The sequence below is a fragment of the Leuciscus leuciscus genome (assembly GCF_965113295.1).
Source record: "Leuciscus leuciscus genome assembly, chromosome: 24".
Lineage (NCBI taxonomy): Eukaryota > Metazoa > Chordata > Actinopteri > Cypriniformes > Leuciscidae > Leuciscus > Leuciscus leuciscus.
The window spans coordinates 11,774,514-11,791,139 of record NC_138723.1 but is presented as its reverse complement, the minus strand read 5'-3'; the positions used below and the strand labels follow the sequence as shown (position 1 = coordinate 11,791,139).

Below are 16,626 nucleotides of genomic sequence, written 5' to 3'. Positions count from 1 at the left end.
GCTCAGCGTCTGTCATCTAAAATGGTACAGCGCTACCAGACGGAGAAAGTTCAAGTCCCACGTAGAAAACGTCAACCCATTCCGAAGCCCTAAACTCGACTCACAGCAGTTTATCATGGCAGCGACCAACCCAAAGAGGTGAGTACAGTACATTATGTCCATCCAGAGCCCGCTCATGGTCAGCAATTAGTCAAGAAACTGAAACGTCTGTGTCTGTTCTGTAAAAGTCAAGAGCACTACTTGTCGCAGTGCAGTGAAATCACTGAGCGCTCACCTGAACAGATTCTCAAGTGGATAAAGGACGGCAAGAGATGTTGGAAATGTGGTCATACAAGTCATAAATGTGAGGAATGCACACTAAAGAAACCTTGTAGAGAATGTGGCAATATACCCTCAGATTCGATTCAGGGTATGTTGTTAAGGTACCACCAGAGAATCTGCAGCCCAATGAATAGTCATGGTTCATACCACACCACCTTGTACACCACAATGAGAAAGACCGGCTGGTTTTGAACTGCTCCTACGTGCATCTGGGCTAATCAGCAGCTGCTCCTGGTCCCAGCCTTGGTGCCTCATTGATGGGAGTTCTCCTTCAGTTTAGGCACTATCCGGTTGCCGTAAGTGGTGATATACGCGGCATGTTTCACCAGGTGTGACTCCTACCAAAAGACAAACCCCTACTGAGGTTTATTTGGAAGAACATGCATAGAGAGGATCTGCCTGACGTCTACGAGTGGCAAGTCTTGCCTTTTGGGACGACCTGCAGTCCCTGCTGTGCTACCTTTGCTCTACAGGCACATGTTCGCAGCCAGCAGCCTGGACATGAAGAACTACTGCAGTCTATAGAGCGAAGCTTTTATGTAGACAATTGTCTACAAAGTCTTCCCACTGCTATGGAAGCTAAGCAATTGATCGACAAGATGAGACTTCTTCTTGCCTCAGGAGGCTTCGAAATAAGACAGTGGGCTTCTAATGTACCTTCAATCATTCAGCATTTACCATCAACGGTTCGTTCAGAGAGCATTGAACTGTGGTTTCAACAGTATAATTTGGATCCTTTGGAACCAGCTCTGAGTTTGATGTGGCGCTGTCTAGAGGACCAACTGGGCTACTGGCATCATGCCATGGTAGAGCACTCTCCAACAATGAGACACATTTACAAGGTCTTGACGTCACAATATGACCCTCTAGGGTTTATCATTCCCTTTACCACACGGGCCAAGATTCTTGTCCAGAAGCTTTGGGCTAAACCAAGGAATTGGGATGATCTGAACCTTCCCACAGACTTGCTAGAGAAATGGAAAATATGGGAGGAGTTGCCTGACCTCGGCAAGATCAAGCTTAACAGATGCTACATCCCTTCCAACTTTGATGTGGAGACATCAAAATTTAGCTTGCATGTGTTTGGTGATGCATCAGATGTGGCCTATGGATCAGTTGCTTACCTCCTTGTTGAGCAACATGGAGAGATTCATACCTCCTTTGTCATGGCCCGCTCTAGGGTAGCCCCCAAACTGTCAATTCCACGTCTCGAACTCTGCACAGCTCTGACCAGTGCCCAGCTTGCCAATTTCCTCAGCCAGGAACTGACGATCCCCATAGAGGAAGTGACATTATAGACTGACTCTACTACTGTCCTGACGTGGATAAAGGGGCGGCAGTGGCTCAGTGGTTCATGTAGATTGTCTACAAACCAGAAGGTTGGTGGTTCAATTCCCGGTTCCACCTGACCAAGTGTCGAGGTGTCCTTGAGCAAGACACCTAACCCCAGCTGCTCCCGACGAGCTGGATCGCCCTGCATGGCTGACACCGCCGTCGGTGTATGAATGAGTGAGTGAATGGGTGAATGTGAGGCAATATTGTAAAGCGCTTTGGTGGCCATTGGGTCTGTGAAAGCGCTATATAAATGCAGTCCATTTACCATAAAGTCCGAGGCTTGTAGGTATAAAGTTTTCGTTGGGACAAGAGTTGCAGAAATCCAAGAGTTGACAGAGCTTCTCTCATGGAGGTATGTGGATTCCCCCAATTACCCGGCGGATGATATTACTAGAGGGAAGACACTTACAGAACTGGCGAACCCAGGCAGGTGGAGTCAGGGTCCAAAATTCCTTTGTGAACCACCAGATCACTGGCCATTCATGCTCTTGATGGCCCAAGATGACATATCAGAGACAAAGAAAGTTGTCTTTTGTGGTCTAGTTGTAAATGATCAAGGTTCTGGCATTCTTGATGCATCCCAGTACACTTCCTGGAAGGACTTGATTGATGCTGCTTACCAGTTTCTTCACGGGGTGGCTACCCAAGGCATGAGCATATGGATTAGCAGGGATCCACCCTGATTAGCGTAGTGCGGAAACACTCATATTGATTCGATGTCAGGAGGAGACCTTCTCAGAGGAACTTAAGGCCTTGAAGGCAGCGAAACCTGTGACTGCATCCAGCCGTCTGAACACACTTGCACTAGAGTTGGATTGAACACTAGGACTGATCCGTGTGGGAGGAAGACTGCGGAAACTGGATTTATTAAGTGAAACTGAGATCCACCCAAACCATAAGGTGACTAAACTTCTCATTAAGCACTTTGATGAATTCCTTCTCCATCCAGGACCTGACAGGTTTTTTCGCTGAGCTCCGTCGCCACTACTGGATCCTGAGAGGCAGACAAGCAGTAAGGCAACATCAGAGAGAGTGTGTGGAGTGCCAGAATTGGAGAGCCAAGCCGACTGTGCCTGTCATGGCTGACTTATGGCTCGCCTGCGACTGTACCAACCATCTTTTTTTCAACTGGAGTTGACTGCTTTGGGCCCTTCATTGTGAAGATTGGCTGTCGCACTAGCGATGGGCCGTCGCAAAAGCGATGGGGAGTCATCTTCAAGTGTTTGACAACCAGATGCATTCACCTTGACCTCCTCAACAGCATTGATACGGATGCATTTTTGTTGGCACTTAAGACGCATTATAGCCCACAGAGGAACCCCATCCGAAATCCTCTCGGATCAAGGGACCAATATCCGAGGAGCTGAGACTGAGCTAAGCAAAACCTTCAAAGTAATGGAATCTAAACTGCAAGAGTTGTTGGCTAGTCATCAGGTCAACTTTAAAATTAATCCTCCCGCCGCACCACACTTCGGTGGCGCATGGGAAAGAGAGATTAGATCAGTAAAGTCTGCCCTGCGGGTAGTTATCGGGAGCCAGTCGGTTCCAGAGGAAGTACTACGTACATTTCTGATTGAAGTAGAGCATCCTCAACAGCAAGCCACTGGGATACGTCTCATCCGATGTTGCAGACCCGGTTACCCCTAACATGCTGCTTATGGGGCGGCGAGATGCCTCACTTCCCCAGGTGATCTACACTCCCGAAACGCTATCCAAGTGCCGCTGGTGACATTCTCAGACCATTGTGGATCACTTCTGGTCATTCTACATTCGACATTACCTCCCACGCCTCCAGACTCGCCAGAAGTGGCAGTGAAAAACCCAGGATTTAACTAAGTGGTGGTAATGATTTTGGATCCGCAGCTTCCCAGAGCTCAATGGCCAACTGGTTTTCAAAGTAGATGTCAATGTTCTTTTCACACTGCACGACTATCTGGGGTAACATTTACTTGCTGGTGTGTGCACACCTGATTCTTTCAGATCGCGTCTTTGATCATTCCCACTGCGTGATTGTCACTCACGTGAACAATTTGCCTATGATTTCGGGCATTTGTCGGTGATCTCACAAAACCTGTCAGCGAGCGAAAATAGGGCCTAAAATCATTCAGTGTGAACTCGGCATTAGTTGCTCCTCTTTATTCGTCTGGTGTTAGTCTAAGTTAGTTGTACAAAGTGGTTACCTATTATTCTCCTGTGTTACCTGCATTTTCCTTGTGGATTATAATAAAGAGTGTTTTGTTTGGACTCCTAGTCTTCGAGCGATTCCTTACAACCACAGTACGTGATGAGAATAGAACTAATTAACAAGCTAGAAGCAATGACAAGCTAGAACATGACAAGGAAACTGATACAAACAGAAATACAAACAATAAACATGACTAAAACAAACTCAGAATTGACTATTATATTATATTATTATATATTATATTATACAATTTTTGCCAAATCAGCCAGAATCATCATTCTTTCTTCAGACTTATCTCACATAGTCCATGCCCCTGTAGATTTATATGTTGACGCAAGGTCAACAAGTCAATGGAAAATGTTGGTGGATGTAAACTGCTGGCCACTTACCCATACTCCCACAGCCAGAACCACCAAAAAATATATAACAATCACCGAGATGTCCGCTGGATTGTTAATATGAATGGTGACATTTCTTCTGTTCTCATTGCGGAGATAAGAGAATCCAAAATAATCTGTCCCCATTTTGATGGTGTTTGCAGGACAAGTGGAGCACCACACTGCGTCCCTCTCTGACACGATGGTAAAGAGACCTGACTCAAACGTTCACCTGCAGGTGTGTGACTGTGTGTGTGCACGCTTTTGTATACGTGTGTGTCTATAGATGGGTGTGACCTCCTCAGAGTAATTTATAAAAGTGTGTTTGTGACTTACAGCTGTCAAAATCTGAGATTGATAATCATTAATGATCAACTTATATAGTGGGAAGTGTGAGACTGGGTTCCTGTAAAGTGTAAAAGCACATTTCATCAACCACATCACCTGCATCTTAATTAATGGGGTTCATTGATTCAGCTAAAGATCAACTACTGCAATTTATGGTCCAGACGTCTACACACTGTAACACTGGTTATAAGGACACCCTGATGTGCAAAGTGGCATTGCGGCTTGAAGACAAAAGAAAGTGAAAATAGCTGATGAATAGCTGATCAAACTAAATTTTGCATACTGGGCTCCAACACAGATGGATCATGTAATGGAAATGAATCAACCTTCCACCCTGAAGCGATACAACTGGCAAAATCTATTCTGTTCTACTGAGAAAGTTGTAAAGGATTGCTGCTCAGTGCCTGATTAAAAATGACTGAAAACTGATTTACAGTGTAGGCCTATTTATTCTTAATCATGAAAATATGTAAATTTATATAATTTATCATTTGTATAATCTAATTACATACTACATAAATATTACCAAAGCTATTTTTTTTTTAATTAAACATTTCCCTATTTGTTTTCAGTTAGCCTTTAGTTTGCAAGCTAACAGTTTAGCTACTATTTTAGCACAGCATTAACAAGTTAAGAAAGACGCGTTGTCCAAAATCACAGGTATTACATTTGGTTTGAAACTTGCGTTGTGACTGTTAAAAAAGTACTATCTGTATAGTATGAATGTTTGTAGAATGATATTCAGACGTACTACACCAGCCACTGTCATGTGATCTACAGCATCAGTTGTGTCACTTCACTGCCATTCATTTATCCTATCCCGTGGCCTCATGGGATAGTAAAGTGTTTATTGGATGTGCACTTCAGAATCTCGCCAGAAGTAGTCAGTCATCCAGGTACTTTTCACCTATGGTTTATGAATACTGAAATTCTTTAAGTTCATTAGATAACCACATTTTTCTTTAGAAATGTGCTACAACACTCTGAATGTGCGACTAAAGGATCAGTCATTAACCAATGATGCCATGAACATTTTCAGGTTCAGATAGTAGATGGTTATATCACGATACCATGAGCAGCCAAATCTCAATGTCTATGATCTATCCTGATTGTTTTGGAAATCTAATGTGGAAATTCATAGTGTGCTCTCTTTTGGTACAGACAATGATGGATTAGCTTTAAAGGTGCATAGATTAAAGTTAAAAACAGATCATTTGGCATAAGGTCTGGTTGACAAAGACATCTTTGACTTCATCAACTTCTCAACAATGCCTTTAAAAATACCGTCATATCTCATCACAGCCATGAACACTTATCTTTAAGATGTAAGGTCTTATAATCATAAACACCTGACCTTCTGCACGGCCTTCATCTTATTCACTATTACTATACTATTATAAATCGATCATACAATGTAACTCCTGCATATCACTGTTTATGGTCTGTTAAAGGCATCTCTTGACAGATTTTTTACATAATCAAAAACAGCAAGCTTACACTGACCAATGAGCTGGTGTTTCTCAGAAACGACACCAATATTTAGGCATTTTAATGAATGCTAATGTGATCAGATGCTATTTTCTTCCATAAACATCTCCACCCCAGAATACCATTTAAAAAATGTAACGTGTTGTGCAATTATCATGTAAAAGTATTTTTTTCTTTTCATGTATGTTTGGACAGTATATATTTGAGGAACACTTAATACTAATGCAATTAATGTCTAATAAAGTTTAATAATGTCTAAAAAAACAAATACTGAGCATCAATAAGTCTTTTAAAGTGTCAGATAATTTTATCGTTTTATGACAAACCAAAGTTAGTTCAGGGTGTAAAAGGCTTGTCATAAAAAGGTAAAATTATCTGACACTTTATTGACCTTGACGCACAGTCACGAAGGTCCACCAGAGGTGTTCTCTATGATTTCATTTCCTGTTTTTTTTCTGCATGTTGTATTCAAATGTATTTGAAACCGGAAAAAAAATAAATGGTAGGCTAACAGCGGTGTGTTTTCATTGGCTACTGAGTTTTTGATTGACAGATTCTTGACCTGGAAGTGAAGAGTCTGTGTTGTGTTTACATGTGAGCATATGTAAGCGGCTTCCCATTTAATTTTAGTGATATAAAGTTAGGAGTTTTGTTTTTAATTGTATCTGTATTTATCTTCTACTACTAGCCTACTATGTCAGCATACTTTCAGGAGCAGTATTTGTCTATGAGAGACAGAATGAATGTCTAGAGGTATTATTGTAGTAGGCTACATTAAAATACTGTTTAAGTAAGGAATAATTGACGACACCGAGTGACAATCACGCAGTGGGAATGATCAAAGACGCTGTCTGAAAGAATCAGGTGTGCACACACCAGCAAGTAAATGTTACCCCAGATAGTCGTGCAGTGTGAAAAGAACATTGACATCTACTTTGAAAACCAGTTGGCCATTGAGCTCTGGGAAGCTGCGGATCCATAATCATTAGAAAAATAATGCACACCCGAGGTGGTAATGCGGTCACGACACCTCGGGTGTGCATTAGGCTATTTTTCTAATAATTCAACGGCCTGAAGTCAATTATTCCGCTTATACTAAAGTTACCACACCTCGAAACATTGTTCAGATTATGTATTTCAAGACGTTTGTAAAGTTTTTGTCATTAAAATGCTCTTGTATGTAGGACTAATTTCTTACGCATCTAATCCCATGCCTCCGTTGCTAATTCCAAAACGTCATTTTAGAGTTAGTAACGGAGGTTTGAGCCCCAGATAGCAGACTAATGCTGGGGACACACGACTAGCTGACACATTCTCTGACTGTTTTCATCGACTGCAGCAGATTTTAAACACCGACTTTGAACACAGACTGAACGCGCTGAACACGCGTTTGGGCATGACATTGGCGGTTCTAGACCATTTCAACTGGGGGGGCCAAGCTGGGGCCAGTTGTACTGTTAGAGGGGCCAGTTTAGACCTTATTGTTGTCATATCATTTTCTGCACTGCACTATAGGCATTAACAGGCAAAATACCATGTTTACAATCATTAGGGCCCGAGCACCGATGGTGTGAGGACCCTCTTGGAATTGCTCTGTTTATTCAACAATGTATTTGCATTTCCATTATATTTTTTAGATTTGCATTACATATTCAGAATCAGTCACATTAACTGTTTTTTTGAAAGATCAGCAAATTCATCTAGATTTAAGGCCTTTGCCCTCCTTGACTCAATACTTAGAACACCTATATTGCTTAATCTGTCATCTGACATTGTGGACCTGAGATAGGTTTTCACCAGTTTTAGTCCATACAATATAATATACAATTAAATTATGCTTATTTTAAATGTATTGTGCAGGCTAGGTATAAAAAAATATAGGAAAAACCATGATAATATGAAACGCTTCAAAACAGAGCGCACAAAGCGCGTATGCGCATCGCGGGTGCAGAATGATGTGCTCAAAGCAACATGGAGTCACAGTGTGCAGCGCTGCGCTACACAAGTGCGCATTTAAAAGATCACGGCACAAAGCGAAGAAATGTCGAGCGCACAAATCCTAGTGTAGCCTATATCTGTCCAACAGTTTATTGATCATTTGTTTCTTCACATAGTGAAGTTTTAAATTCCAGTTATTGTGCGTTTGATGCCGATTCATAGTCCTTGTGGTGTGAACAGACACACGGTAGCGAGTCGTTTTAAAACAGCAACAAACATAAAATACAAATACACAAAATAAAGTCATTTTATGCAAATCCACAGCCTTTTATCTACAGATCAAGCATTATAATGTGAATATATCATATTGGAGAGAGTTTTACCGTGCATCCTGCTGTAACCGGACGAGGCACGCGCGCTGTTTGAATACTGAATGGAGAATGATTGACAGATGAGGGAAAACGAGTTTCCATAAACTTTAATTTAACGATGTAAATAGACTTCTGTCCCTCACATTAAGCTATGGAATGGCTTCAGATGACTTTGTGAAATTATAATCAGACCCAAGTCACCCAAACTGACGTGAAAAAGAGGCGCAGAAAAGCGCGCTGTTTGCATCCCTGTTTAAGTAAAAATACTCGGCACCATGAGTTTGTTGATCATAATTTGAGCCTTTTTCAAACTGCCACAAACTAACAAACGGCCAGGTTAAGATGAGCTGATCTAACGTTACATTTCAGTAATGCATTTAACCCTTTCGCACGTACGATCACACCGGTGTGATCAGTCTAGAGCTGTGTCTGAAATCGCTCCCTATCCACTATATAGTGCACTATTTAGGGTGTCGGCCATTTTGTAGTGGTGTCCGAATTCTGAGTGAACGACATCATTCCCTACATTCGTTCACTACTTTTACCCACAATCCTCTCTGAATTCGAGTGTACATCCGATGTACACTTGCTGAGACACTATTTCCCACAATCCAACACGATAAGGCGATAGAGCGAGAATGAAAAATAAATATGACGGACGGCAACAATGTCACCATGGCAACGGCGCACGCAAGATAGAAAACAATCATTTGAAGGACACTTAACAATCATTTGACTGACTGGAAACCCCGCGAAAGTAATGCAAGTAATGTTTAAATAACGGAGGGTTTTTTTTTGACAGTTTTATGTATTTATTTATTTACTTATATATATACACCGTTATATCTATATTTGAATAAACAAATGTGTTGTGCAGTGTTTTGTTCTCTTTTATTTTCACATATAAATGTAAAAAGTAAATAAATATGACAAGCAAGTCTCTTTTTTTTATCAAATAACGCAATAAACGTGAAAAATACATACGTACAATTGTTACATACAATTCATACAGCCAAAAAAGGAAATATCAAAGATGGGTAAGTAATGTTTATGATGAAATTGTCCGAGCTCTCTGGCGCATCAGCGTCCGAATTCGCTCACTCATTTTCGTTCACTCTTTGCTGATGTAGTGCACTCAACTGCCATTCACTATGTAGGGATTAGTGAATGAGTGAACGAGTGAGCGGTTTCAGACACAGCTTAGGCTGGTCCCTGGAGCGTACGATCACACCGGTGTGATTAGAACGGTCAGTGTCATGACGTGATCAACTGCTAAATTCAAATGTGCTTTCGCGCGTTGGCTGGCGCTGAGCCAGAGACAGGCGCGCTCAGAGCTGTCATAAATCACAACTTTTCAGTGTTTTCAACCACATAATGTTTATTTTAGGTTCCAGACATATAAGTACTAAAAAAAACAATACATTAGAGTTCGTAAAATACACTCTGATGTCAAAGGAAGAGGCATTAGCCTAATAATCCTTTCCATTATAATTAGTTTTATTCATATCAGATACACATTGTGTAAGTAACTTTAAAGTTTACTCTATTCTTCTCCCAGTTCACCTGCCACTTACTTGTATATATTTCGGGAGAAGTGGATGAATTAACGTGTTGTAAATCCAACAGATCCGATTCTCTGAACTGCGTCTGCGGCACAAACTAAGATGGCGGCGCCCATCGCGAATACAGCTGAACTAACGCGATCGTTATAAATGTGTTTAAACAACAAAACACTTCCACTTGCATATATTTGACAACCGGAATATCAGATATTTCATGCCATATCTAACAAATTTGTGAATATTTTGAATAAAAAAGGAAAAATGACATAAAAGCAGATCATCATTCATTCAGCTCTGTTGTTGCTGCGGTGTGTCACGTGACAAGCAATGACGCGTCACCACGGAAACCATAAAGTGACACATTCTAAATAACGGTCGCCTTGAAAAACTCACGCTGGGGGGTCAGCCAGATATTTTAAACTTACGTGTGAAAGGGTTAATACAAATACAACATACAACTTTACTCACCTCTATATTCGCGCAGAACGTCCACCAACTTCTGAATAGAAAAACCCCTGCAGATCCGATTTAAGCAGTCCCTCTAGGGGGTTACATTTGTGTTCCATGTTGCCACTGTCTAATAACGGATCATGTGAAAAACAACGATAGCAAAAAATAGTTTTGTAAAAATTATTTCACACTCCACATTTAGGGGGGCCACAAGGGGGTCCAAGCTTGTTGTCACAGGGGCAGTTAACTACGCGAAGTGATATTGAACTGTAATGCGGTCAAGACCTGCCTGGAACTACTTTAGCTGTGCGTTACCCTGAAAATAATGCACACCTTAGAACGTTCGTCAACCAATCAGATTCAAGCATTCAACGGCCCTGTAGTATAATAATGAATAATGTCCAATTCTCTCTGAGAATATTTGTTTGTTCCTGATAATGTTAATGTTATTTTTTTATGCTTTGGCTTTGATTAGATTGTGAAGTAACAAGAGAACACTAGTGTCATATACACATGTGTGGGATATTTTCAGCCATCAAGAAAGTCTCACTCTAACCTGATAATTGTGATAGAAATATTTTATGTAATGGGTATTTTCAACATTAAATGTACAGAGAAATGCAGGATGCTCAGGTCAAAGGCCATATATACTTAACCAAAAAGTGCTTAACACAGTAGAACTAACAGTCGTATGATTAGCTTAAAACATTACAAACCAATCACCAGAACAAATCACAGTGAAGAAGACTTGAGTGACATTGATTTTTACTCAACTGTATGATTTAAATGTACATGTATCTTTCTATTTCCGCCCGTGAATAAAACTTAATTTCTACAAAGAGCAACTCGGGAGTTGTGTCAGGTATATGCTGTGCAGCTGAGAAATAAATTCTACACTCAAAAGACAACAACAGAACATCTGTGATTGAGTACGTTCAGACTGAAAGTCCAAATCCGATTTTTGTTCATATCCGATTGAAATCTGATCAGAATTATCTAACGTGAACAGAAAAAAATCACATGAAAGTCTAGCACGGCGGCTACACATTTTCATGTTGTAAAATTTAAATAAGACAACACCTCTATTGCAAATGCAAACCCCTCCATCAACTTAACGTCATTGCCATAGAAACCAACGCAGATATTCCGGAAAACGAAAGAGCTGCATAGACACACAAATCGATCTGAACAGTTGCGATACACAGTGTGGACATCATTTTAGATCAGATTCCAATCGGATACAAAAATATTTACATTTGGACTGACAGTGTGAACGTAGCCAACTACTTTACGTCAACATTTTAGCCATAGTCAACGCTTCGTTTACACATGTGGTTGATCTGATGCTGTGCCCCTCTCAACCACAAACGCCTTCTTTTCTCATTTTTTTTTACTTTTCTCTTTAACTTTTGACAGTCTATAGAACTCCAAATGTTTTTACCGGTCGGTGTGACCGATTAGTACAGACCAAAACACGACCATTTTTCAGCAGCAATAATAAGCCAAATTTGCAAGTCCATTCAGTTCAGTGGCATTGTTTACGTTCAGTGCCTCCAATATGGCCGACTTCCGGATTGATGACATGTTGTAAAAACCCTCTATAAGCAAGAAAACCAATATTGTTACAGTTTTTCTCAGTTGCTTTGGTGCATTTCTCAGATCACAAGCATAACTGTAAACATTAATGTAGTAACAACATAAATACAGTATATTTTAAATATTTGTCTAACAGGTAGGAAATATACAGAAATTGAATAAAGTTATCAAACAGTTTGGACTGCATACATTTAAATTATATATAGATTAATCCTTACTTAAGTTACAAAAGTTCTTTAGTCAAGAGCAGTGAGTGTTTTTCTCTGTTACCTTCGATCTTTGATTAACTTTACTGACAGAAAGCTTTATTGGCTGCTGTCACTTTAAGAGCAGTCGCTGCTGCACGACACTTCTCACACGTGCCTCATGCCGCCTTTCCACTGCAAACGACAAACGACAGCCGTCGGACCGGAAGTCATTCATTTCCTATGGAGAGACGTACGGGAGCTGCGGGGAGTTCCGATCATATGCGTATGCGGAAATTTCGGATCCGATTTGAGCTTCGGATGCGTTGAAATATCTGAACTTCTGCGGCTAGACCGTATGCGACCGGTCGACCGGATGTGATGTATTCTAATCAAAACTATGAGCGCGAAGCTAGAATTACCAATATTTTAATACTTTAATGTAAACGCTATTCCTGCAAAATGACGGTTATTAATAATTATGGCTGAAAAAAATATTTGTATCATATTAAATCAATATTTATATTGATTAGCTCTATAAAACCGACTGTTTTTTATATAGGCCTATAAGATGTATTGAGGGTCATTTGTTTTGTGTGGATATATTCATGCATGCATTACATTCATTAAAATCATATTGTGAATAGTTGAGGGTAACGGTTGCATCACGACCAATTTCAAAGTTCCGTGCGACTGACACCAGGGGGCGAAATGCGACAATCGAATGCGAATGTCGTGCGCAGTGGAAAGGCGGCTTCATTCTCTCACAACTCTTTGCGTTCATTTAAGACTTCATTTCAGCAATTTAAGACTGCTCAGTCTGCTCTTATGAGGATACTCGACAAAACTACATTTTGGCATAATTGCGTGTGTGTGTTCCAAGCCCCTGCCCCTTTTGTCTCAAAATGTATTGTGCCCCTCTCTGATAAATGTAAATAATAAGAATTATTATTATAAATATTATAATAAATAGCAATACACTTATACACATTGCCACTAACAATAATAATACAAGAAAAAGTATATTAAAATGTTTTTTTTTGGCGGAAGCATTTGGCGGAGGTGAAGAGGTAGCGCTGTATGTGTAATATGGATGTGTCTTCAAACTACACGAGCAGCCAGCAGGTAACATTAAGCTAATACGTAAAATTAAATTTATCCTACTGCGGCAGCATGCGAGTTATGCTTAACTATTATAAAAGTAAAACTCGAGTCAGCCGCATTCTCAGTTTGACAATGTCATTCGTTTTTATCCAAGGCCATAGTGTTATTAGCTTGGGGAAATACATTGAAATTAAATCTTAATAAATCCATGTCCAACTCTAAATTGTAAGGAATTTATATCTTTGATTCCATAGTAACACTTTACAATAAGGTTCATTTGTTTATTATTCATATTAACTAACATGAACTAACCATGAGCGACACGTTACTGTATTTGTTAATGTTAGTTAATAATAATAATACAACTGTTAATTGTTTGTTCATGTTATGTCCTATTTTTTACAGTCTATGGTTATGTCACAGTCAGTGCATTAACTAATGTTAACACAACTTTTGATTTTAATAATGTTTTAGTAAATGCTGAAATTAACTAAGATTAATAAATGCCGTAGAAGTGCAGTTCATTATTAGTTCATGTTAACACATTTAACTAATGAAACCTAAAGTGTTACTGATTTCATGATAGCTAACACTTTAATGCATACATACATACAATTTACAACATCAACAAAACTAAACATGAATTCCTCTTAATTACCTTCTTGATTCTGACTGTTTTGTTTTGGTAAAGTAAATAGTATTTAGTAACATTATCATAATTTCCCTATTTTTGTTTTGATGTGTTATGCATTCTAATTGCATCAATGTCTTTTCAGTTGTAATTAATTAGTTTGCGGAGGATAATTTTGAATTTCACTATAAGGGAAATGCTGTTGTGCATTTTCAATCATTGTCATCAAAATCGGAGCCATTGTTTAGATTTGAAAATACTGACAGAGAACTGTTGTAACATGACTAAGCATTTTGCCTATCTTGTTTGTGACTTGTCATTCTGATTGCACTGATATGTTCATTGACGTAAATGGCCCAGTGGCAAATAAGGTTTTCAACTGATAAAAAATTCACATAGGTTAAAACTGCACATCAAAGTAGTTATTATCTTTATGGGGATGTTTTTTACTTATTAGTAAAATCTCAATTTTAAACAATGTATTTTAAGCGGTTTAACTGAGAATCATGTGACGACACCAGTCAAAATGTCATACGGCATAACGTTAATGCATTTTCTAAATATTATGATATTAAAACTTTTCAAATCAATAATACTTAATGAATATATAAAGTGATGCAGTATTTAGAGCTCAGAAAAAAAAATGTGCACAACAATTTTTTCTCATTATAATTGTGATTTCTTTAAACGTGACCCTAGTTCTTTACCCACATTTTAACACTGCAATGTGATTTAAAATGCAAAATGTCTGAAAATGTTTTACAGGACTTGGTATCATGTTATTATTGTTTCCTCAACTCCATGAAGTGAAATTATGCATTTAAATGGAAAAAAAAAACAGCGTTTTCCCGCCTGACTTAAATTGTTACACCATATGAGTCAACACATGAATTGTCATTTTTACAACACTTACACATAATAATGTTCATAAATAATTAATGTTTATGTTATGCAATGTTTTTCCAAGGAAATTAATTAGGCTCCACTGTAAAGAAATACAGATGTGGTTTTCAATGTGTAAACTGTTACACACAAACTCAGTGTGGTTTCTTCCCAGATTTGGCAAGTATACAAATACATTTAAACTATTTTTTCATGTTTATGAATATCAAAACAGCACAACTTTTCAACATTAGGTTTAATTTAGGTTTAATTTAGTACTGAAAAGTACCGTGAACCATTTTATTGATGATCATAGTCACTCTACATCAATATTCATAAATAATGTAAAGGGTTAAAGTAGGCGACCTTCACTCATTTCACTGAAATGCATGATGATGTCACTAGAGTGGATGGCTTGTTCTTAAAGGGGCGGATTCCCCAATATGACAGGTTGGACTAGCCTGGGTTTCCCCATGCTGCCTTGCACGCAGCGCGGATTTATTCACGCTGCTAGGCAGCCTGGACACCATGGACCAGATTTTCCCCTCAAAAAGGGAACCAATCACAGAAGGGGGAGGGAGCAGCAAGACGATGACGACGTCTATGCGACACACCGAAGCAGTTTATTTATATCTATGGATCCAACATGGCAGCAGACGCGAAGTTACCTTTCGATGCAGCCTTAGATAGTGTTCTAAGTATTTTAGAACGCAAGTTTATTTCGTCTTCTTCCTCGTCGAATTTCTGTCGCTCTACATACGTCATCTGGTATAATTGAAACGATTGGCTATGAGCTACGTACAGGCGCATTTGATAGACATTCGTAGCGCCCAATAAACGGCTCTGGGCATTCGTAAACCACGCCTCAAATACGAGAAAATGAACATGTGGTTCCCAGACCACGTCTCAATGAGATGAGGTCTGACGTTAGCCAGGCTAAGGTTGGACAATAATTAAATGTAATTGTAATTGAATATTATTATGAATTATATAATAGCTAATAGCTAATATTCAGCTAACAATGTTAATGATATGATAATATCACAATTTGAATGGAAATTATACAAATTAAAGCTGAAAACTGTATAAGAATATATTGTCAAACACATGTCATCCAAGATAACGGATGACATTATGGGCTAACAGAAAATAACTGTTATCCTATATGACAAAATTGTTATCCGGTATGACAAAACTCAGTTTAAATCTTAATCAGGCAGTATTTTTTGGCTACCTATAGAAATCTGCAACCTTTACCTTCAACTTCCAAATATGTAAATTCATGCTAAATAAACATATTTACATAAAATCCACATTATATATGTTATTTTAGCATTATCCCATATGACACAGGATTTTACTACATACTGTAGTGTGCTAGTGAGGAAAAAGGGTAAGTTAAACACATTTTATGAAAGACATACTTACCTTTCACCATTGTTTGGGGGTCCTTCAGGGTCGTCCTGATTGTGTAACATGCTGTCTCACATTGTGTCAAAATAAAATTCACAATAAAATTGCTCCAGTTTGCTTGTTATCCCGGATGACATTGGCTGACAGAATGCTCCAAAGCATAACAATCAACTGGATGTCATATTCTTTGTAATATTTAAATATATTGTTGTCAAGACTCATACAATAATGCCTGTGGCAGAGATTATAGGGTTTATTAGATTTTTTACAGTTTGTTTGGCTTTTTTTTGTATGTCACTCTAAGGTCCGGACAGTTATCCGGTTTGACATTATGTGACTATAATGTCTAATAATTCTTACACTTTGTAATACCCTCAATATATGTTCATATCATTTGATAATAGATTCAATAAATGTGCTTTTTATTAAACATTTCCTTA

General features: G+C 38.9%; 1 protein-coding gene across 1 annotated transcript in view; it reads right to left on the bottom strand.

Annotated features, from left to right (window-relative positions):
* LOC309488837 (sodium/glucose cotransporter 1-like) overlaps nt 1–4,973 on the bottom strand; it is a 36,750-nt gene extending 31,777 nt beyond the window's left edge. The window contains exon 1 of the mRNA XM_082157253.1: nt 4,191–4,973. Coding sequence (XP_082013379.1) covers nt 4,191–4,365 — 175 coding nt within the window. The 5' untranslated portion in view covers nt 4,366–4,973. The remainder of the gene's footprint in view (nt 1–4,190) is intronic.
* Between the last annotated feature and the right edge of the window lie 11,653 nt (nt 4,974–16,626).